General features: G+C 39.0%; 1 protein-coding gene across 2 annotated transcripts; it reads right to left on the reverse strand.

Annotated features, from left to right (window-relative positions):
* Nucleotides 1-19155: 19155 nt before the first annotated feature.
* Nucleotides 19156-23891, reverse strand: LOC107821755 (transcription factor bHLH157-like). 2 transcript variants are annotated; one of them, XM_016648207.2, is made up of 10 exons: nt 23518-23891; nt 22686-22775; nt 22309-22417; nt 22141-22182; nt 21981-22040; nt 20375-21748; nt 20195-20296; nt 19966-20103; nt 19719-19850; nt 19156-19622 (listed from the first exon to the last, which is right to left on the reverse strand). In XM_016648207.2, the coding sequence occupies exons 1-10, from the start codon at nt 23601-23603 to the stop codon at nt 19425-19427; spliced, it is 2331 nt and encodes a 776-aa protein (XP_016503693.1). In that variant the 5' UTR covers nt 23604-23891; the 3' UTR covers nt 19156-19424. The 2 variants fall into 2 exon arrangements, with proteins under 2 accessions (XP_016503693.1, XP_016503692.1); XM_016648206.2 differs by having other exon boundaries at nt 19966-20106; nt 23518-23882.
* Nucleotides 23892-25159: the final 1268 nt, after the last annotated feature.

The raw sequence follows: 25159 nt of genomic DNA on the forward strand, positions 1-25159 counted from the left end.
TAATTTAGATGCTTCCTTTGCGTCGACACACCTTAGTAATCCCAGATCCAGAGTCCTCCTATACAGGATTCCTCCGCTGTGAAAGAAATTGTTGGATAATCTTCGAAGTGTACGCTTTTGAATAGGGTTTTCAAGCTCTGGGTATTCTCCTTTCGCCAGGTATTCCTTAATATCATGAAACCAAGATTTTCCATCCACTTCTTCCTCGACATAAGCACAGTAAGCTGGCTGATCGTAGATCTGTACTGGAATAGAGTCAATGAAATTCTTATTTGGATGCTGTATCATGGATGATAGGGTAGCCAATACATTGTCAAACTCATTTTGGACTCTGGGAACATGCTGGAACTCTGTCTTTGTTAACCTCTTTCTCAACTCCTGTACGTGATGCAGATAAGGGAGTATCTTGGAGTTCTTGGTCGCCCATTCTTCTCGGACCTGATGTATAAGCAAGTCTGAATTCCCGATCACTAGCAACTCTTGAATGTTCATGTCGATGGCCATCTTGAGTCCCAAGATGCAGGCCTCGTACTCAGCCATGTTGTTGGTGCAAGGGAATCTGAGTTTGGCAGACACCGGATAATGCTAACCGGTTTCTGACACTAGGACTGCTCTTATGCCAACTCCTTTGAAATTTTTTGCTCCATCGAAAAACATTCTCCAACCGTCATAGGATTCTGCAATGTCTTCTCCTATAAATGATATCTCTTTATCAGGAAAATACGTCTTTAAGGATTCGTATTCTCCGTCCATGGGATTCTCGGCAAGATGATCTGCCAAAGCCTGTCCCTTGATTGCTTTCTAAGTTAGGTAGACAATGTCGAATTCACTTAGCAGGATTTGCCACTTGGCTAGCTTGCCAATGGGCATAGGCTTCTGAAAGATTTACTTCAACGGATTCATCCTTGATATGAGATACATGGTATAGGCACAAAAATAGTGCCTCAACTTCTGAGCTACCCAAGTCAGAGCACAACAGGTGCGCTCTAACAGAGAATATCGAGCCTCGTACGGGGGTGAACTTCTTACTGAGGTAATAGATGGCCTACTCCTTCCTCTCCGTTTCATCATGTTGCCCAAGAACACAACCGAACTCTCCATCTAGCACTACAAGGTAGAGTAATAGGGGTCTATACAGCTCGGGCGGGACCAAAACTAGCGGTGTGGACAGGTACTCCTTGATTCTGTTGAAGTCCCTCTGGCAGTCATCAGTCCATTTGGTAGCGGCGTCCTTCTTCAACATCTTAAAAATTGGCTCACAGATGACAGTAGATTGAGCTATGAACCGGCTGATGTAGTTGATTCTCCCCAAGAAACTCATTACTTCTTTCTTGTTCTTTGGCGGTGGCAATTCTTGAATAGCTTTGACCTTTGATGGATCCAGTTCTATTCCTCGGCGACTCACAATGAACCCAAGTAGTTTTCCGGCAGGAACCCAAATGCACATTTCGTGGGATTCAGCTTCATGTTGTACCTTCTCAGTTTATTGAATAACCTCCTCAAATCTTCCATGTGATCAGTGGCTTTCTTGGATTTGATGATGAAATCATCTACATACACTTCGATCTCTTTATGTATCATATCATAGAAAATGGTAGTCATGGCCCTCATGTAGGTGGCCCCAGCATTCTTTAAACCGAACGGCATCATCTTGTAACAGTACATTCCCCATGGCGTAATGAAAGCCATTTTCTCAGCGTCTTCTTCATCCATCCAGGTCTAATGATACCCAGCAAAACAATCTACGAATGACTGCAACTCGTGTTTGGCGCCATTGTCAATCAGGATGTGTATGTTTGGCAAGGGGAAGTCATTTTTTGGATTGGCCCGGTTGAGATCCCGGTAGTCGACACAGACTTTGACCTTCCCGTCCTTATTCGGAACTGGCACAATATTGGCTAACCATGTCGGATATTCTACTACCCTGAGAACCTTATCTTTGACTTGCTTAGTGACTTCTTCCTTGATTTTCAAACTCATGTCAGGCTTGAACTTTCTGAGCCTCTGCTTTACCAGTGGATATGTCGGATCAGTTGGCAGTTTGTAAGCCATAATAGATGTACTTAGACCAGTCATGTCATCATACGACCAAGCGAATATGTCTTCATATTCCCTTAGAAATTCTGTGTATTCCTTCTTTTCTGATGGCGATAATTGGACACTGATTCTCATTTCTTTGACGTAATCTGCATCACCCAGGTTAACAATCTCGGTCTCATCCAGGTTGGACTTAGGTCTGTTCTCAAAATTTTTAACCTCTTTAGCAATCTCTTCTGGTATGTTATCTTCCTCTGGATCTATGTCCGTTTATTGTGTTGTCTTGTTGTATGTCATAGTCATTGGTTCATTAAGATAAGTAATAGTAATGATGTATGAGTGAAGTAATGAGAGAAAAAATAATAAGAGTAAGATTTATAGAGAAAATGTTTTGCTAAATTCCATGACTGTTTTGAATATTGAAGGTCTTATTACAAAAAATCAAAAATGCGAAAGGAAAATCAACGAGTAAAAATGAAAGATAGTGTATGATGTTTTGTTCAGCCTTGCTACCCCGAGGCTTTTCGGGCTCTGGTGGTTCTGACGGTCCAATTGTTGAGGCATGCTCCTCGGCTTATGGCTTGTATAAAAGGGCCTTCCTCCCCCTTCTCCTTGAAAATGACACAGCAATCCATGTCATCATCTTCCACGAATAAATTCCTCATTGCTGCCAGTTCTTCCTCTTCTTCCGACCCATATATAATATCGGCTGGCTAGAAAGTCTGTTCTAAATGGGGTATCGGCTGCTCTAATGGGTAGTAAGGGCTGCGCTATGGTGGCAACCAGTTGTTGAATTCCTTCCAAGTATACTCGTATCCCAGACCGAAAGTGGTGTCATGTTTCTTCAGTTTGATCGGCTTGGCTGTTCCTTGGAGGTTCTTGCTAAGTCCCTTATCAGGCTCATATCCACTCCAGTTCAATATGCTTTCAATTTTGTTGCCCCACCATTTGTCTTTGTCAACGGCGTTGACTCGCTCGATGTGGTGATAGGTTTCCCCGCCTATCTTTCTCCTTCCTCCAATCACTGGGATGGTTTGGCGACTGTATATGGGATTGCTACCGTCGTCGTGAATGATCACCTCTTGGTGGTTCCACTCAAATTTTACCGCCTGATGCAGTGTTGACGCTACAGCCCCAGTGGTATGAATCCAAGGCCGTCCCAAAAGCAAGTTGTAAGATGTTATCACGTCTATTACTTTAAATTCAACATCAAACCAAGTAGTCCCCATCTGCAAACACAAGATAATTTCCCCAATAGTGGACCTTTGGGAACCGTCGAAAGCTTTGACATTGATGCCCCCATCCTTGATCTCATGCAGCCCCTTTCCCAATGTCCTGAGCATTACCAATGGACAAATGTTGAGGCTGGACCCTCCATCAGTTAGGATTCTGGTGATGAAATAATCCTCGCACTGCACAATGATGTGCAATTCCTTTTTGTGACTCAACCCTTCTGGCGACAACTCATCCTTATGAAAAGTGATCTTGTGACTCTCCAATACCTGCCCTACCATGTTTTCCATTTCTCCTCCAGTGATGTTGCTCGGTAAATATGCCTCACTCAGCACCTTCAATGAGGCGTTCCTATGTGCATCGGAGCTTTGCAGCAAAGCTAGGATAGAGATCTGTGCCGGTGTTTTGTTCAAATGATCAATGACTGAGTACTCCTTTGCTTGTATCTTCCTCCAAAGATCATCAGGCCCGATTTCAGTGATGGTCGGCCGACCAGAGGCCTGCTTGCTTGATTCAGCCAAATGTTCCAGGGTGTATACTCTGTTGGTTCTTGTCATACCCTGTGTCGCGACTGCTTCTCTGGATTTGGCTTTCCCTTTCCTTCTTGCCTCGGCTGTGTAGTCCCAAGGTATGGCATTTGTATGGAATGGCGTTATAGCTGACAATGCTACTGGAATGAGCACCTTTACTCCGAACGGAGCCTGTATTTTGGAAGGCAAGACTGCAACTTCAAATGGTTCAGGTACATTTACCGGGGACCCAAACTCGACCTCGATCGATGCTGGCGTCTTTGTAGAGGATGGTGTTTCAAACTCAAGTAGTATGGACATGTTCACCTCAGCGTCCCCAAAAGGCTGAATCTGGACTACAATCGGATTAAGGGTGATTGTTGGTTTCTTTGGATCGTCGCCTTCTGTGATCAAACCTATTGACCTCTTGGGGTCCCAGTCATCCTCCATTTCAATCATGTGAACATCTCCACCCTTGTGGTCTGGCAGAGGGTTGTTGCAGATATTCGGAGCAGGCTCCTTCGCCACAATGATCTTGTTATCAATCAATGCCTGGATCTTATCTTTTAAAGAGCGACATTCATCAATGGTACGCCCTTTCATGTCGGAATGGTATGCACAAGATTTATTTGGATTGACCCATTGAGAAGGGTTCTCAGGGGTTATAGCAAGGATATGGGTGACATAACCAGAAGCTTTGAGCCTTTCGTACAGCTGGTCAATTGGTTCCGTAATGGCGGTATACTGTTTGGGAGGTCCGCGGTCAAAATTTGGTTGAGGTCTAGGAAAGTTTTGGTATGCGGGAGGTGATTGATAGTTGGATGGTTGAGTATTGTAGGCTTGGTATACATGTGCGGGTTGGGAATATCTTGGTGAGGTGGGTTGATATATAGGAGGTGGAGGTGATTGGTAAGTAGGTGGTGGAGCTTGGTAAGAGGGCGAGGGTGCTTGGTAATTTGGAGTAGGTTGATATGTGAGTAGAGGCATCGGGTAGGTTTTGTATTTGATAGGGGACTTAGTTCTCTGTGCAACCACCACGGCGCCCACGTCCCTTTTCTTGGACGTGCCACCAGACTGTAGAGCCTTATTGGTAGCCTGCAAAGCTTCAAAGATTGTGACCATACCACTTTTCATGCCTTCCTCGATCCTCTCACCTAGCTCGATGATGTCGGAAAATTTTTGGCTTTCAATCAGCATCAACCTTTCATAGTATTGTGGGTCTTGAGCTCGGATGAAAAACCTGTTCATTTGTTCTTATTCTAAAGCTGGTCTGACCTTAGCAGCTTCTGATCTCCAGCAAGTATCATACTCGCGGAATGTCCCCGCGGGTTTCTTCTTTAGGTTCTGGATGTAGAACACATCTGGCGCATTTTCTATATTGAACCTGAACCTATCCATGAAATTGGACGCCATGCTTACCAAGTTCGACCACTTCTTCGGATCTTGGCTAATGTACCAAGACAGAACATCTCCCTTCAGACTCCTCATGAAAAGTTTCATGCGGATCCTTTCGTCCTTTCCTACTCCGACCAGATTGTTGCAGTATGTTCTCAAATGAACTCTTGGATCTCCTGTACCATCGAACATCTCGAACTTCGGAGGTTTGTATCCCTCGGGCAGTTTAACATCGGGTTGTATGCAAAGATCTTCATAGTTTAGCCCTTCAATTCCTTTGCTTCCTTCGACACCCTGAATTTGACTAGTCAATATCTTGAGTTCTGTAGCCAGGTTCCTGATGAGTGAGTCTTTATCATCAGACTCGGGTGTGCTTGAGATAGGTTGGGTGGAGTGTGGCATGGTTTCCACATAGATGGGGGTGTTATGGTGGAAATAGTCATTTGTGGAGTTCACCGGTTCTGGGATGAGCAGTGGAGTATTGTTGGAAGTATTACAGGTGTTGCAGTGGTAGTGAAGAGCTGGATGGTTTTGTGGTTTTGGGATGTTTTGTGGAGGTGTAGGGTTCTGAGCGTTAGGAAAATTGACATCTGGGGTGGTGAGGGAAAATGATAAGCTCGCCAAGTTCCGGACTTGATCAAGTTCTTCTTAGAATTTTAGTAGCTTTTGTTCAAGCTGGGATGCACTTTCCTTAGGAACCAGAGTACCATGAGTGACCTCTACCCGTTCAGTTGAGTTTTCCTTTCTGGTGTTGTTCAAATCTTCCATCTTTCCTTTGTTCCTGTTTCTGACGGGGTTAGGAGGAGGAGTGGGTGGAGGGCCCTTGGATCTTGTGGAATATAATGATGATGCCAAAGTACACAAACTAACCTTGGGAAGGGGAATAAATAAAAAAATAAAAACAAAAATCTAACAAGTCAGTGAGGATTATGAAAAGAAATGTTGTGATATTTAAACACATAGTGCAAGAATATAAATCGCGTCCTAATTTGGGAGCCTTGGTGTGCCCGAGGTAGGCCTAGCGACAAATTGATATGGAGAACTTAGAATGCTAAATGCCTCATTTTATTGATAATAAGTAGACGAATCCCAAATCGACACTAAATAATAGAAGATAAAAATGTCACTAATGGTCATTGGCCTTATTACATTCATAAAACGAAAAGGTAAATTCCTATCTATTTGGTCCCGGAAGGACCTTCCCCAGACTCGGCATCTTTGGCTCCATCGAACAGCTTCACTAGCTCATGAAGTCCCAACAGTAGGTAGGCTCTGGCCAGGTGTCCACCCTTGTTTCCTTTAGCATTCTGGTAGTCCTCGATCCTCTTGAGAAACTTCCTTTCCATCTCCACTAAACCTCGTTCCAGGTATCCTGATCGCTTGTTGGCACTGACAACCATATCTTTCCACTCTTCAATCAGTTTTTGGTGGGCTTCTTGAATCTCACGGTGCTCGCTTTCACATTCCCAAATCCTCTTGCGCAGTTGGTTGTATTTGACCTCTACTTTAGCTCTTTCATCAATGATTCTGTGACCTCGAACAAACCCAGGTTGGCCCAGACCATTGTGATTGTCCTCCAACCATCCTAAATAGTATGGGGTGCAACCAACATGGTATCTGTCTGGCTCGATAGTATCTCTCCCCATGATGATCTTGCAATGCCATATATGCTGAGCTTGGCACTTATAAGGACTATCATCAGCTTGAAAGTCGGCCCGGAAGTGACTCATCTTGTCGACCCTTGGTATAACCTGTTTCCTACCAGCCTGTCTCATAACTTGGAGAGGGACATAAGGGTAGGTTCCTCTCAAACCGATTAGTATCAGAAATGGTGCATCCCTGGATCGGGCGATGAACTCTTCAGTAGGGAACCACTCGAACATCCATTGTATTTGATCCTCAGTCAGATTTTCGAACAACTCCACCCATCTCTTGGCATCTTCTGGCTGAGCAAATATGTTGGGCATGTAGTTCATTTGCCTTAGTTGATGGAAGTCAATATGATCGTCCCAGTCCCTACGCTGAATCTCTTGTCGATATTCACCTTTTTGGAGGTGCTCCATCAGCCAGAGTTGGAGTAGCAAGTTGCAACCCTCGAAGTGTTTGGCTCCTCGTTGACAATTTTCCAGGGCTCGGTACATTTCTGCAATGAGGGACTATGCTAAAAGGTTGTCCACTAATCCCTTCCATTAAGGTTTTAGTGACCATAGCTAGCCTGGTGTGGATCCTTGCTTTCTTCATAGGAAACACTATCATCCCCAAGAAGCAGAACATAAAGACAAAGACCCTTCGGTAGATATGCCCCAATGATGTGCGGGCGAACTCATCAGGATAAGTACGATAGGACTTGCTATGACCGTACCTCTCGTATAAATAATCAAAGGGAATGTAGGACTCTTTCAAACATGTCAAGTCTGGATTCTTCTTTAGGCCCATCATTTTCAGAAAACCTCTACCCTTGCGATTTTTTGGCATTAACAAACCTGGGGTTTCCCATGGTATACCAGCCAATCCTCTTATTTCCTCTAACAAGGGTGTCATTTCAATGTCCCCGAAGCGGAACACAGACCTATCGTCATCCCAAAACAGAGTAGCAGCCTCTATGATTTTGTTGTTAGGTTGGAATTCCAAAAGAGAAGGTAAATTCCCTAAGTATTTTTGGACAAGAGTCTGATCACTGGAATGAAGATCTTCCCACCAGTTTAAAAACTTTGGGTGGATGTTGGTGACCATGCCGAACTGGGGACTTCGTGCCTCATTTTTCTGCAAGACAAAAGCGTTAGACTCTTACCCCCGCCAGACTCGACTATTAAATATCAACAATTGGCATAAAAAGCATTTAGTTCTCCAAATAAATGCATAGAGCGTGGTAATGTCCGTTTGGGTTTTGAGGAAACCCAGTGGACTTTGGACAAGGCTATCTTAAAGAGTCAATATGCGGACAACATAACTGACTCGGCTAGGTTTGACCATGATGCATGCACAGTTGAACAGAGTAAGGTTGTTATGGGGTATTAGACTGGTACCCTTGAGCGGACAACTCAAAAGGGAAAGGCGCGGAACCGTCGACTACACCGTTGATCGACTGGTTTTACCGCGAATATGCCTTTGTCGAATTTAGGGGTGATAATATCGGAAGGGCGCAACCACTCATTACAAGCGTTGCTATGGTATTTTTTTGGCACGAGTGGAATATGATGTTGAAAACATGCTTATGCAGTAATTAAAACAAGTTGTCACGTATTTGCACGTTCATAAAGTAATAATTATAATAATTTAAAACAGTAATAAAGGAGTGCAGTAAAGGAAAGCAGTGAAAGAAACAAGAGACAAGTTAGTTTTTTACAGTAGAAGAGGGAATTAATGCTTAAAGGTATTAAACAAATAAGGCACATAAGCAATGTAAAGTCACAATAATAGCTTGAAATGGTAGAAGTCTAAAAGATATCCCCAGCAGAGTCGCCATGCTGTCACGCCCCCTTTTTCTCGCAAAATCAGGTTTATGACATTTGGGATGACAACTCGTTCCCTTTTGGGAATTGGGTTTAAATTGAAGAGTCACCACCTAATGATTAAAGTGCATTAGGACACTAGGAAGGAATTGATCTAGAAAACCAGAGATTGGGTAAGGGCTTGAAATTATCCCGAGGGGAATGTGTTAGGCACCTCTCAGGATCCACTAGTGTGGTTCCCGGTCATACTACAATTGTGACTTTAACTAACAAGTAGGTAAATAGAAGTTTCAAATATAAGGGGTTTTCACGAAATGGTTACAAATAGATTAAAGTTTAAAGAAAACAAAAGGAAGCTGAATTTTTGAGGAAAACAGTTTGAAAATTCTGAAAAATAAACAAGTAAAGGGAGAGGGGGTCCTAGGTTTATAAATAATATGGATCACCCCACACAACATCCAGTAATCACTCCTCAAAGAGGGGCTACACGAGATGTTATCGTGTGGTCATCATATACATATCTACCATTTCCCACCCTGTTAAAGTATTAAAGCGCGGAATGGTTTCGTTACTTATTATATGCTATTACCCGCCCCATTCCTATCAGTCCCGGAGGTACTTGGGACTACTAATCCTAAAAGGGAAGGGGTATGAGGTTTTGCAATTTTAAAGGATAAAATTCTAAGGCGACAATCAAAACATATATAGAAAGTATTGGGAAAGCATGTAAACAGATATGGCTCAAATAAACCTCCTTAAACCAAAGAAAGCATATAGTTTTAGCATGTCTTACACGTACTGATTAGGGTCTGATTAAACTTAAAAAGTTAAAGCAGGCTGATTTATCATATATTTTCAGATCAGAAGTCCGAATTAGACCTACCCGCTGGTTTTAATTAATAAAGACCGGTACAGTTAAAACTTTTACACTAAGTCTTGTCTAAGTGTTAGGCGAAACCTATAGGCATGATATCTACTGGTTTCAGAAACAAAGATGTAAACTGATTACAGAAAGGTCGCCAGTTTTAACAGAATAAAACAAGTTCTGCGATTGATAACGCATTACTACTGATAGATTAAACTTAAAACGAGTTAGGCGATTCATATTTGATTAGAACCCCTATAGGCATGCTTTCTAAGTGTTGTTAATTTAAAAAACACTATTATAGACACAGAGAAGTGCAGAAACATGTTGTCTAGGTGTTGTTAATTTAAAACACTATCATTGGCGTACAGGAATCCTATAGGTAGGTCATCTATATGCAGTCGATTGTTTAAGCCTATAAACTCATTTGCCTAATGAGAGATGCAGGTGCAAAATGCAGGAAGTCCTATAGGCATATTATCTATATGATAAGGCAGAAGTGCAGAAACCTATAGACATGGTCTCTATATAATGCAGAAGTGCAGAAACCTATAGACATGGTCTCTATGTAATGCAGAAGTGTAGAAACCTATAGACATGGTCTCTATGTAATGCAGAAGTGTAGAAACTTATAGACATGGTATCTATATGAAATGCAGAAGTGCAGAAACTTATAGACAAAAACTTATAGACATGGAAGCGAAAGCTGAAAGCAGGATACGTGAATGCAGAAGTATAGTAATCCCCTATGAACATGGTATCTACCCCCTTTTGCATGCACGATTGACCCTCCCTTTTTCACTAACAGCCCCAATAGTTATTATAAATTATTACAGTCCAGGATGAATAAGAAAAGCAAGATTACATCAGAAATTAAAGTACAACCAAGGGGAGCCTAATTCAGACTCCATGTCTAAAGTATGAGATGAACCAGCTTCAAGAGAGCATAAACCAAAGTCTTTCTCTCATTTGGATGTGTCAGAGTTCCCTAAGAGCCTCATAGGGACTCCGGGCAATGCTCACACCCAAATGTATAACCAGATTAGGATATAGTGCGGGGGGAAGGGCCATCCTTCAAGTGTCCAAGTTCAAAGGGAACTCAAGGTCTCAAGGAAAGGCTCACAAGAGGGGGCAGAACTTAGAAGCTAAGAAAGAGTGCGAGTGCAGAAGTGAAATTCTAAAAGGGGAAAGGGAAGAGGGGAATAACTTGAAATCAGTGCACATAGGGGTATATGAGAGTAGGGAATTCACAAGAACACAAGAAAAGTAGGTTGATGGTCATACTCAGCAATGGGATATGCTGGCACACCCTCCAGCCTGTTAGAGGTTAGTACCTCACTAATTCAGAACTTAGGTCATGGACAACAACTCATGTTGCTATGCCCTAAGTCACCACTTACAAACACATAGGGGTAATGGGATAGGGAGCAAAGATTCACAGTAGAAACAGATAGTAGAACATGGGCATATTAAGTTAAATATTGAACTCTACATAAACAGTAAGATAGCCATGGCTATAAAACTGTAAGTAAACACATTGGGGTGATGCTAAAACTTAAAGTAGGACAAACCAGTTTCAGAGAAAACAAACAAAGAGAAAGCAGTAGTCTTGTAAGAGCCAAAGTGCAGGAAGACAGAATACTATAAGTGTGAGTAAGAGTTCATAAGGAGTTGTGAATTGTGAAGTGTAGTGTTCTGAATTGAAAAGTGTGTGTTTGTGAAAAGAGGTCGTGCCTTTTATAGTGTAGAAAGCAGGCAGGAATAAGGTAAGAAATAATTTGAAAACTGATTGCTAATCAATTACACAAAACCTCCCTTAATTAAGGGTTTCAGATTCAAACGGGTATAAACTAATTAAGGAAAGAAATTAATCAAACTCTTTGTGCAAAGTAGCAAATTAGGGGCAAATACATAAATGTTATTTAAGGACAAGGTCTTTGAAATACACGGTTGTGCAAATAAGGTAAGGGAATCAATTAACAGCCAGTAAATCACAAGGTCCGAGATTTGGTATGAATGAACCAAGTCAGAAGGATGGGAAAGATTAAAACTTAAGGAAAATCAGCAAACAATCAATTAGACCTATTAAAAAGGAATTCTGAATCAATCATAAGTTTGAAAACCTTTTTGAAGAAAGAATCATCACATATAAAAGCATACAGACACGCTAAACATGAAAGAAACTTGTCATGCCTTTGTAAAATCAGTAGAAAGAAAAGGTTCAACATTGTATGAAAACAAAGATATCCAAACTCATTCAGAGGTTCAAAACCAGTCTGAAAAAGTTAAGGGGTCTTTGAAATAAAGCCCTAGTTCGAACAAACTAGAAAACATAAAGGAGAGGGCAAGCAAGTTAAGTCGAGACATGTGTAGAGGTTCCCGAAGAGAATTGAAGTTTCTAACATGCTTCTTTTAGAACTCATGAGAGAACATGATAGCAAAGTAACATGCAAACAGTAGCAGGATTCAGATGATAAAATGGAAAATACTGATAAGAATAGCAGAGGAAACATGCTTAAGAGGCTCTTTTAGAAGAACTCAAACAAAGTTCAGTAGAAGAAAAATAGTAAGCACACTTAAGAACGTGGTAGAAAACTACAGTAGAGAGATTCACAGAACATAATGGAAATACTAGTAGGAATAGTAGAAGAAACATGCTTAAGGAGTTTTCTAAAAGGAACTTAAACAGGGCTCAGTAGAAGGCAAACAAAGAACTTTAACAACTTAGTAGGAAAATACAGTAGAAGAACACAAAAACATCAAAAAATTATAGCAGAAAAGCACATATAGAAGAACACGGTAAGATAGACATACAAGAGCATGGTAAAAGGAAGAATACAAGAACACAGTAAGAGCAAGTACACGTAAAGGAAAAGGAAAGTCAAAAATCACTTAAACATTTTAGAAAATCTTAGATCGGAAAAGAAAGACCTTTAAAAATAATTTTTGAAAGAAAATATTGGGAAAATTGTTTGAAAACTCAAGTAGAGCATAGATATATAACAGATCTAAGAAAAATCGGAGAAAACCTCGAAGGGTTAGGGTTTCAGAAGAACCCTAGAATGAGAAAGGCTTTGAAAAGGTCTCTGATCTGAGTCGGAGAAGTCAGGAATAGGCTCATAAGACCAGGATACGCCGGAGCAAAATCGGAGATGGTCGTGAAACCTCGAGCCGGTAAAGATCTGAGTGAGAACCTTCGAGGTCAGACCTCGAATCTTCAAGTACCAAGTGTACAAGAGCAAAGGGAGGTGAGTTTAAGACTCTCATGGCCTAAGAAGTCATGGATTCTGGTGAGTTTAAGGTGGAAGACAGTGAGAGAGGGCTAGGGTTAGGGAAGGTTCAAGAGTGTTTAAGAGAGTTTGAGAGTTCAGATGTGGCGGTTGGTGAGAAATGAAGTAGGGTTGGGGGTGTTTGTGAATTAAAAAGGAAAGGGGAAATCGTTGTCGTTGATCAAAATGATCAACGGCCTGGATCAAAAGGGAAGGTCGGGCGGGTTAGATTAGTTGGGTCAGGGGCAGGTTAAATTGAAATTGGGCCGGTCAATTGGGGATTTGAAATTGGGTTAATTGGGGGGTTGATTTGGGCTATAATTGAAATGAAATAGGGCTAGTGTTTAAATAGCCATTTTTCCCCTTTTTATTTTATAAAAATAAGTAAAATGATTTCTGAAACAAATTAAAGGTACTAAATTAATTAATAATATATAAATATTAAATTAAAAATACTGGAATCAATTTTTGTAATTATAAACGCAATAAAATCTTAAAGTAGGCTAAAATTGCAATTATATGCAATTTAGTTTTAAAATGCTAAATAAATTTATTAAAAAATGTACAAAAATTGTATTAGCTATATTTTGGTATAAATGTAAGAATAAAATAAATTATTCACCAAAATGATGATTTTGGGAATAATTATTAGTTTTTGTACTACTAAAATGGGCAATAAATTGATCTAAAAAATCTTTTAAAATTAGGAAAAAATACTAAAACACTTGGGCATGCTTATATATGCATATATATGATATTTTGAAAGTATTTTGCATATATAAAATGCATAAGGAAAAATTGGGTATCAACAGCTGCGTCGGCAGGTTATGGGAGAAACTCACTATTCTCGTTATTCTATCCATCCTGGAGCGACAAAGATGTATCATGATATCAGGGAAGTATATTGGTGGGGACGGAATGAAAAAGGATATAGCAGAGTTTGTTGCTCAGTGTCCTAACTGTCAGCAGGTTAAGATTGAGCATCAAAACCTTGGTGGATTATTGCAGGTTATGGAGATTCCGACTTGGAAATGGGAAATAATCAATATGGATTTCATTGTAGGATTACCTCATACCCAGTGTAAGTTCGATTCGATATGGGTAATTGTTGATAGGCTTACAAAGGCAGCCCATTTTCTGCCCGTTAGGACTACATATTCCTCAAAGGATTATGCAAGGCTTTATATTAAGGAGATAGTACGACTGCATGGTGTCCCAGTATCTATTATCTCAGATAGAGGATCTCAATTTACAGCTAACTTCTGGAGGTCCTTCCAAAAAGGATTGGAGACTCAAGTAAGTCTTAGTACAACATTTCATCCCCAGACAGACGGACAGACTGAGCGTACTATTCCGACATTTTGAGGATATGTTACGAGCTTGTGTAATAGACTTCAAAGGTAGATGGGATAATCATCTGCCGCTTATTGAGTTCGCATATAATAACAGTTACCACTCCAGTATCCAGATGGCTCCGTACGAGGCTTTGTATGGGCGCAGGTGCAGATCTCCTATAGGGTAGTTTGATGTTTGAGAATCTGGGTTATATGGGCCAGACCTGGTTTAGCAAGCCATAGAAAAAGTAAAGCTGATCCGGGATCGACTATTGACAACTCAGAGTCGTCAGAAGTCATATTGTGATGTGCGGCAATGAGATTTAGAGTTCGGAGTTGATGACTGGGTATTCTTAAAGGTGTCACCTATAAAGGGTGTGATGGCGTTTGGAAAGAAAGGCAAACTTAGCCCACGGTATATTGGGCCTTATAGGATCAATTGGAGAGTGGGCCAAGTAGCTTATGAGTTAGAATTGCCCTCAGAATTGGAGTCTGTCCATCCGATTTTTCACGTATCTATGTTACGGAAGTGCATTGGAGATCCTACCCAAGTGGTGCCCACGGATGATGTACAGATTACAGAGGACTTGTCATACGAGGAAATTCCGGTTGCCATCCTAGACCGACAAATCCGCAAGCTACGGAATAAGGAAGTAGCCTCCATGAAAGTACTTTGGAGGAACAACAATGTGGAAGAAACGACTTGGAAGGCCGAGGAAGACATGAAGTCTACATATACCTACTTATTTCCTCCTCCAAAGAAGGGTCCGACTGAGACGTCATAACCTCAAGGTACGTGTACGAATTCTTGTGCTAGCTATTATTATTGGTTGTGTGAGGCCATCGTCGTTATTGATGATTGTGGTCCTATGTGACGTTAAATTATTGGGTTTCTACCGGAAGAGTTGGTAGTAGCGTTGTTACAAAGGCGACTCTGCCAAGGTTATATAGATCCCGGAGAGTTAAACATTTGAGGATGAATGTTTCTAAGGGGGTAAGGATGTTACATCTCGCGTTTTCGTACACTAAAAGTTTCGTCTTCAGTTAATTGACGCAGACTAGGGGTGAGATTATCTTAAGGTTAATGTATTTACGCTATTTATAACAAGCGAGAGATAAGTGTCATGAAGGATAAAGGGTACACGAATTAAAGAAAACGAGTTTCGTTGAATGTGGCCAATTTGAGATAAAATACGGGTCGAGCGATAATACCCAATAATTATGGACTAGTACCATATAAGGTACCATATGGCCGTGATAATATGATGTATAAAGTATATTAAAAATGAGTAGTATTTTTAGGTAATTTGAGATAATTTTTAATTATACGGGTAATTGGTTAATTACCGGGTAACAGGACATTACTCGGTTAACTAATAAGTGGATAAAAATTAATAAATTACATCCCAGAAGCGTGGCAAGAAGCCACAAATCTAGAAAATGACTAAGTAGTCATATAGTCCTAGGTGTTTATCTAGGAATTATTGGAATTTAATAAGAAAAATGGTCTTGCTCCATTCATTTTGGACAAAACAGAACCAAGAACATCAAAATCCTAAACAAGAGACATACTCCTCCATTTTTCCTAGTTCAAAGGATTCAAGGAACAAAAGCTTAATTCTTTCCAAAAATTTCAAAGAAACAAAAGCTTGATTCGTTCAAGACTTCACGAGCAGAAGCAAGATTCAATCCGATTTTTGGGGTTCCAAATTCAATCCATGAAGGTTTTCAACGAAAATTGTTAGAATCGTAGCAACGTAAAATTTTGCGATTACAAAAGAGTACGGTGCAATCTTCAAGAATATTATACAGAGTTTTTCCTACTCCAGGTATGTTAAGGTCATCCCTTCTTTCTTTTTGGCATGATCCAAATTATACAGAAGAAACGAGCAAAAGCACAATTTTCATAAACGACTCTATTCATAGAAATACTAGGGGTCTATGTGTTCTTGATTTCCCATGTGACATATTATTATATTTTTTGTTCATGAGTATCAGAATAATACGCAGTTAAAAAAGTGTATTCGGGAGAAATATTGAGATTACTACGCAAACCTTCTTTGTTGTTATCTATACCACTAAAATATTTGTTAATATCATTTGAACGGTAGTTTTTTTTAATCTCAAACACTTGCAATTGTTGATTTTTGTTTCTTAAATAAAGTATAACATTGTACAGTAACTTACTGAGATATAGATTTTCAAACAGAACAAGTAATGATTCTTTGATTATATCATATGGCATTTCGAAAAATGTTATTGACGCACTTCTCATGCATTGCATTCATTTACATTGACCAATGACCATATGGCGTTATATACGCATATATATGTATATTATATATATATGGAAAATAGAAAAAGGTTAAAAAGGTTACGGCATTATATACGCACCACCACCTGATCAGTTGGTATATGTTGATGATGTTGCCCATAGTGGCCGAGATGATATGATGGGATGCCCTCAGTGGCTTGATGATGTTATGTACACCTATACACATGCATGACACGACATTTATATACACGTGCATAACATTATAAATGTTTCAGAATTTACAAAGTTATTCAGATTTACAGATGGATTTCTTTATTCCATGTTTCATCTATGCCTTTTATGTACAGATTTTCATGTCTTACAAACTCAGTACATTTTTCATACTGATGCCCTATTTCACGGGGTCTGCGTTTCATGCCCGCAGGTGCAGGTAGACCAGCTGACGGTCCCCCTTCTTAGGATCCTTGATCAGCGAGAGTTGGCGTGCTCCACTTGATCTGGAGCTGCTTTTGATTTTGATACGATATGTTTGTATATATATATATATATATGACGTGGCTCAGTCCCATCTTTGTATAGTTATATTTCTATTAGAGGTCTATAGACAATATGTCTAGTTGGATAGTATGTGGCCTTGCCGATTTCCAGTTTTGAGGTACATAGTTGTCTATAGCAGCCTTGTCGGCTCACCCTACGTATGTAGCACGTATATGTACGTATGCCTTTTTGGGCAGGTTTCCTTCATGTATATTATTCTCGTAATTCAGTAGATATTATTCAGGTTTATATCTTAGACGCATGCTTAGGGGTGTTTGACAGGTAGGACTCGGGCGCCGGGCGCGGTCCATCGGTTCGGGTCGTGACAGCGGGCCCGGGGTCGATTTTTGACTTTTTGGGGGAAAGTTTGGGGAAACTAAATTTGTACATTGTAGTTGATTCCCTTAGCAATAATTGTTGATATTGAATTAATTGTGGGTAGATACGAGTGGATTGGAGGTGGAACCTAGAGGAAAAGCGGTATTTGAGGCTTGAGTTTTGCCGTGGAATCGAGGTAAGTGTTGTGGTCAACCTTAACTTGAGGGATTAGGTGTTGTTGCCTTTATTTGCTACGTGTTTAGTTGTTGGATACGACATATAGGTGTGATGACGAGTATCTATACGTCGTTGTTGGGTCATAGCATAAAAGTGACCCTTATACTTGCGACCATTGTGTCTCTTATTACGTATTGTTCATGCTTAAGCTGGTTATCCTTCATGTTGAACAAGTCTTGTTATGTTTTCTTGTTATTGGGTAATTGTTGAGTATTGACTCTAGTTGAGACTTATATTGTGAATTTAACTGTTGAAACGAGATTGGTTATAGCTGATTCCCTTGCCAGAATATTATTGTTTCTATTGTTTGGGTGAGGAAGAGTGTAAAGCACGAAGGGTGATACCGTGCACGATATTGTGAGTGAGTGTTAATGCACGAAGGGTAATGTCGTGCCATGATTATGAGAAGGTTAATGCACGAAGGGTGATGCCGTGTCGTTTCTGTTGTTTCTTATGGTGAGGACAAGAGTAAAAGCACAAAGGGTGATGTCGTGTACATGTTACTGTGTTCTTATTTCTGTTGGTTCAAAGCATGATATTTACTTTGCTTCTTTACTGCATTACTGTCAGAATTTATTATTCCTCTCAGCATGTTTCCCCTTCCCGTTATGTTTTGTTAAACTTCCGTTGTTATTACTTCATCGTATATGATTTAACTGCACAGGTTTATATTGTTGTCATGTCCTAGCCTCGTCACTACTTCGCCGAGGTTAGACTCGACACTTATCAGTACATGGGTCGGTTGTACTGATACTACACTCTGCACTTTCTGTGCAAATTTTGGTGTCGGACCTCGTGAGTAGAGTTTGGGTTGCTGCCTTCAGTCCATAAGAGACCCAAGGTAGATATGCTGGCGTTCGCAGACCTTGGAGTCCCCTTCCCTCTATTTTTAGTTCCTGTTTTCTTTCATTCCGAAAGACAGATGTATTTTCCTTTAAACTAGTATTTGTAGAAATTCTTAGACGTTTATAGATTGTGACACCAGATCATTGGGGTAGCCATGTTCTAGAGTTTTGAAATGTTATAAAAATTTCCGCACTTATATCTCTTTAGCTTTAATTATTACTTATTAATGTTTTGGGTTAATGAATAATGTGTTAGAACCGTAACTGTTGGCTTGCCTAGCACTCAAGAGTTAGGCGCCATCACGACTCCAACGGTGGAAAATCCGGGTCGTGACAAGAGCCCACAGTGTGGGATACTAGGTATGTTGTTGTTGTATTTTAGGTCTGCACATAGAGAATTCATGAGAGTGAAACCAGAAGGGTCTATTGCAGACAGTCTTATCTTGCAGTTCTACAAGAGGTTGTTTCCACGGCTTGAACTCATGACCTCCTAATCATACGACAACAACTTTACCAATTACGACAAAGCTCCCTTTCAAATTGTAGCCTGCTATGAAATGAAAAAAACAGGTTTTCACCGGAAAGGCAGAAAAAGGTACAACAAAGATCCTGATGGATGTTAAGCAAGGTGATGTTTGTCTATGTTGCGCGAACTCGCCAAAACAGTTTCAGCATCCGTGTCGGATCCTCCAAAAATAGCGCTCGCCAAAACAGTTGCAGCATCCATGTCGGATCCTCCAAAAATACGCTATTTTTGGAGGATCCGACACGCAACCATCATATTTTCGGAGAGTCCGAGCAACATAGATGTTTGTCTTTACATGTAAAGCAAGACTAGTGTAATAACACTTCTCAGTAATTCATGTTTCATAGTTACAGAAGAAACAACAGAAATTGCAAAAAGGAACAATCAAAAGTAACCTGGAACTACCTAGCTAATCAGTCAGCTTAAAGTTATAATCAAACTCTGCCAAGAGATAAAAAGAAGATAATCCTAAGGTGTAAAAGAAGGAGCAATCTTGAAAAGGGAAAAACTTTTTGATACACCTTCCTCTCAATATGCTCCTCTGCATGTTCTATGTTACCACAAACAGATCCTATAGTAAATGCAACGTTCGCTATATTACACATCGAATTGTTTCAGGTAAGTTGCCAGATATGGGCACAGCAGATTTTGGACAATCGTTTATTAGAGCAGTCCTTCCACCAGTAATATTCTGAAGCTGATTGTTCAGACCGACTTCACTTGTACTCGTCAAGTGTAACAGCTGAACAAGGGATGAAAAGATCTCGTGCCTTGTTACTAGCCTGTTTCCCTGCGAGAAAATTGAAACGTTAAATAGATGAAAACAGATCAAAGGAGAAGCAAAGTGGTTTTATTTGTTGCTGCTGTTTTCTAGTTTAGTATTTACCTCAGCCTCAACAACAAAATGTGCCCACATCTTTGTCTCGCGAGATTCTATCACTCCCTTCAATATGTTCAAGCCAAAGCCTCGAATTATATCTACCATCTCCAGAAAGAAACCTTGTTCCTTGCAGAGTATCTGAGCAAAAGAGTACACATAATCCAATGTTAATCATATACTTAAGATAAAGGTTCTATCAAGACTGATCGAATTAACTGCAGGTATTATAGGTGATAAAGAAACCATTACTTACTTCTATAAGCATTTGACCAGGGGTACTAAGGTCCTCAACTATCAGCGGACAAACCATTGTTTGATCGCCAATTTCACATGCCCATGTAACTCCATTGCCATTATTAGTCTTGGACTTCTCTAATCGAATTTTAGCATCCTGCTGGTTGAGAAAACGCACGTTAATTGGCAGTGAAAATAATGTTTTATCTTTTTACCTTCTCAAAGAAATCGAAGTGATTGATTATTACCTTCAAATCTTCAGTCTTTTTTAGTCCTTCAGCATGTTTAGTAACACCTTGCAAGAAAAGCAAGTGCTTTATAGTTCTGTGTAATAAGCGATCAATGCTCATCTGTCAAAGAAACATTTCCAACGTTAATTTCTTTCTGTTAGTTCATTAAGCAAAACATAGAGAGTTTAGAGACAACACCTTCTCGCCATTAGGGATAAGTTCTCGCAACTCTGAAAGACGTTCATAGATCAGTTGTCGATCTTTAGGAATAGGCCGAGTCCCTGGTTTAGCCTTCTTCTTAGTAGGCTTTGAGGATTTTTGATTGCCTTTAACTGGTAAAATAGTATTGCAAGCATTGATGCTGCATCTATCTCCAATCAATGTACTTGCATCCAATTTTGTGATCACCTCACTCTTCGCCTCGAGGTTGCTAATTGCCCTATCTAGACTACATTCAGGCAACTTTGTAATCTTATCAAAGTTTGAAAATCTAGGAGGCATTGCCAGATAATTGCATCCTGAAGAACTTCCAATTCTTCTTCTTTTATTTGTTACTGACAATTGATCATTGGATACAGATCCAGCAAATGAACAAGATCCGTTCAAGGCGTCATCAAGAAGCTGGTCTATTCCCAGTTTTGAGAATAACCTGTTATCTGGCCTAGATCTGAGTTCATTAGCTTGACTAGAGTTCCATCCACGGTTGGAAGTGCTGTAGTCCGGGTACTGACCACTAACATCTGTGTTCAAACCAGTCATTTTCTCAAAGGGAGACATGTTTGAACAGTTTCCTTTTTCAACATGGTTAAAGGCGTTGGTGATGGAACTTTGTATTGAAACAGAAGCATCACAGTCTACATTTAAATTATGCTGCTCACTTAGATTGCCAGACGCTGAGATAATTCCCATCGTATCGAATAGGTTATCATTGATAGTACTAACTGCCCCATCATTCCTCTGGTTGATCAACAGTGTGCAATACTGCTCGGTGGTCTTATCCCCGTTAGCAAATACTTCAAATCCACCTAAGGAACTGAATGCTGTGCTCTCATGAAAGCTTTGAGTTGCATCTGCGCAATATTCAAAATTGTTTGGCTCCGAGGAAAGGACATAATCAAAATCTTGTATGCTCATATTTGATGTGAGATCTTCCCAGGTTGAAGTCAGACAGGAATCCTGGAAGCTGGTAAACAAACCAGCAGACTGAAACATCGGCTGCTGTAATTGAGTATCAAATTGGCCGCTGCAGGAATTGAACTGAACATTTTGCAACTGATTTTCACTCAAAGATGATGTAGCTGCATCAGATGTCATTATCTGATCGTCCGCTATGAGTTCTTCTAATAAACAAGATTCCTTCATAAAAGTTTCATCGTTTGCAGTTGGCGGAACATTGGAATTCACAAAATGCAGATTCTCCCAGATTGATGAATTTGATGATCCTCCTAATAAACCACAGATTTCACCACTTGAAGATGAAGGTGTAAGTTGTGATGGAAACTTTCCTGCTTCGACTTCTATCCCCAGGAAAAGTTTTCTAGCTTGCTCCACAAAACCAGTCCTCTCTGGAAGCTACAGAAAACAAAATAATTAAGTAGACATATATACAACTTAAGAATCTACAGTTTGAGGTTTCAAAATTTGATCGAGAAATGGACTAAATTAGCATAGATCAATGAGCATGCCTTCTTTCACTAATCAAAGAAGTGAATGCCGCAATATATTGTAATTTTTTAACTCTCAATGACTACTGAATTAGTGAAAGAAAGACGACGTTAAGCTGAATATAGACATTAGTACTAACCTTACTAGTAGAACCAAATTGCAGTACGCCTAGCGGTTCAACTGAGATTACAGCAATTGTCTGCAAAATAACAAGAAAACCATTTGTTATAGAGTAAAAACCAACATTTTGCTGGTGCTGGAATTGAAATACGACAACTAAGTAATTAAAAAAAGAGTACCTTGATCCCAGTGGAAAATTGTTGCTCAAATTCAACATCATCCTACAAAAATGAAGATACAATTGACAGGCTTAAAATCATTAAAATTTGTTATTTAACCAACAACTTTACAAAGAGAAAAGATCAAACAAGTCTGTTTTTGAAAGCAAGAAAACAAGTTATAATTACCTGGAATAAATTGGAATTATTAGATGATCCAATGGAGATCTGCTTTCCATTATTAGCATCAGAAAACATCCATTTGTGTTTCTTAGTAAATGCTGCTTTGCCAATTATCCTGTAAATAGTCATATCATCAAAACTATGGTTGTGGAAACTTGTAACTTTAAGCCATTGAGGGGCAGGGATAGCCCGGTACAGTAAGCTTCCGTTATGCGCGGGTCCAGAGAAGGGCCGGGGCACGAGGGTCTATTGTCATCAGCCTTACACTGCATTTCTGCAAGAGGCTGTTTCCACGGCTTGAACAAGTAAACTTTACCGGTTACAACTTTAAGCCATTGAATTTAACTGAAATTTCTGAAAAAAGATTTAATTTTGCAGCTTACCCTGCTCCAAGAATATGAACTTGCAGTAGCATTTCATCAATTACAGCTCCCATTTGTTCCTCATAGTATGCATCTTGTAACGTTAATAATCTGTCATGCAGAAATTTCAGTACACCAAAAATATTTATAAAAAAAAAAATCCAAATGAAAGCAAACTCTTTTTGCCTTCAGAAATCTTTCTTTTACTCAATTAACATATAAAAAAGAACTTTCAGTAACAAAAAATTAGCTTTTCTCCAAAAGTTTAATCCTGTAATTTCATAAAATATATATTAAAAAATCATTAAAAATTTTGAATTTGGCAGAGGAGACTGAACTAGAAATATCTTTTAATTAAAAGACCAATCTAATAGATCTTAGAATCCAAGACATTCATGTAATTTACGATTTAGAGAAATTAAAACAGTACCATTGGACTAGAAATTATCACTTATCAATTTAAAAAGGACTATTATTCCACAACTTTAACTTACCAAAAGCATCTTATTGTAGTATTTGTAAAACATATGAAACAAAGTAGTACTAAATTACGGCTTTTAGTCTGCGCCAAAAACTATTTACGTCACAAAAAATATACAAATTTTATATATTTCCAGCTATTATTTTTACAGCATTATACATTGTCATTAACTTCCCATCAAAATTCTCAACCAAAAAAAATAATTTAAAAATATTCTCCTTTGAAAGAAAAGCAAGTCCTTTAGGGTAAAAAAGGAGAGAAAAAAACTTTCATTACAGTAATTTAAAAACTACAGAGGAAAAAAAAGGAGAAAATAAAATGGCGACCATGAAAAAAAAAAAGAGAGAGAGAGAGAAGAGTTGAAAATCTTACAAAGAATTTCTCTGATCAAAACCCCAAAAAACTCCATAAGACCAACCATGGCTTCTACAAAGGATTTTGAGTGACTCTTTTGCCATAGAATCAAACTTCCTTTCACAGATTTTTACTTCTTGAAAATAATCCAAGAATGCAACTTTGCCAGCAAAAAACAAGTCTTTTTTTGTGTATTCACTGTTTAAACAACTAAAATATCAAACTGATCTCAAGCAGAAACTTCATTCATTAGCAGAAAAACAAAAACAAAGTCTAAAGTGGAAAACAAGTGCTTTAAATAACTAGTCTGAAGCAAACAAGAAAAAGATAAAAATGGCAATATTGTAATAAAGTTTTCAGCTTGGAGAAGAATTTTTGTAAGACTTATCACAAAGATACTGATGGGGTAGTATATATGTTTAAATAATAAAAATTAGAGATTGGAGAGAAGAGAGAGAGAAGAAGATGGATTTTGGGGGGTAGTGGTGGGGGTAGGGGGTTGATATTGTCTATGCAAAAAAGGAGAGTAAAGACCAAATTAGAAACAAGTTGGAGCTACAAGCTATATAAAGGAACTGAAATTTTCCTTTTTTTGGTTTCTTGTGTTCGGTACCCGTATTGAAGTCCGACTATATCCGGATTCGCATTTTGTAGGACCCCATTCTGGGGGAAACGCTCCCTACCAAGGATTTTTTCATACCCAGCGCTCGAACTCAAAACCTCTAGTTAAGGAAAGAGCAGTCTCATTCACCGCACCACATCCTTTGGTGGTGAAATTTTCCTTTTTATTGCTATACATTTAATTTATGTTCATTTCCTGTCTTTTTCTTTGTTTTTCACTGATATTCCATACCTTGCTTTAAAGCTAAATTAATTTGAATTCTATTTAGAAATTTTTATTTTTGGGGCAAAACGTTTCTTATCAAAAGTGATTTTATATTTCGAGCTCGAACCAAAAACTAAAATTAAGAATAAAGAAATATTTATTACTTCATCATAATCTTTGATAGTTTATTTTCCGATGTATTTTTCTATAAGATCTATGAATATCTTTTTTGTTTTTTCCTTTTCTATGACAAGATTTCAGGTTTTTACTTATTGGGAGTTAAAAAAATAATCTACTTGCACCAGATTTAGATAATTTAATTCTATATAAATCGACAGTAAACAAAGTATTGTTGCTATAGGTAATATCAACAATATTTAGGATTTTTTTTATGAGCCATTGTTTAAGTGGCACGAAGCTACATTGTCATAAGGGTGGTCAATTGACTATCTTTCACCGAAAAATTATACTGTGTATAGAAGTAAAATATTAGGTTTTAGAGATACATAACATTTAGTTAACACCTTTTGTCAGAAATTTTTTTTATTTCTTTTAAGTTTGAACATCGTTGGAAAAGTTCCTGCTACGCTCACTGTGTTTACCATTAATTTTTATAGTTTATGGATTAAATTAAATTCTCTTCTTTCTTTTTGGTAAAGTCATGAATCTTCGTTATGTATTTTGCTCTAATAAAGTTCTATAGCAAATATCAGCTAGTTTGAGAGCTCTTGAGACAAAGTTCAATGGTGCTAATGCATGAATATGGTTAATAGTAGATTTTTTTTAATTATGAATCATAAATTGCATTGATATACTTATATTATGCAACCCAAT

Source organism: Nicotiana tabacum, chromosome 1 (assembly GCF_000715075.1).
Source record: "Nicotiana tabacum cultivar K326 chromosome 1, ASM71507v2, whole genome shotgun sequence".
Lineage (NCBI taxonomy): Eukaryota > Viridiplantae > Streptophyta > Magnoliopsida > Solanales > Solanaceae > Nicotiana > Nicotiana tabacum.

Bases quoted from the DNA above. Each gene is read 5' to 3' on its own strand.
- LOC107821755 (XM_016648206.2), bottom strand. From the start codon at position 23,603: ATGGCAAAAGAGTCACTCAAAATCCTTTGTAGAAGCCATGGTTGGTCT. The intron at 22,418-22,685 runs GTAAGCTGCAAA...GACTATTTACAG, and splicing joins GTTCATATTCTTGGAGCAGG to GATAATTGGCAAAGCAGCAT. The intron at 19,851-19,965 runs GTAAGTAATGGT...TCTTTTGCTCAG, and splicing joins CTGGTCAAATGCTTATAGAA to ATACTCTGCAAGGAACAAGG.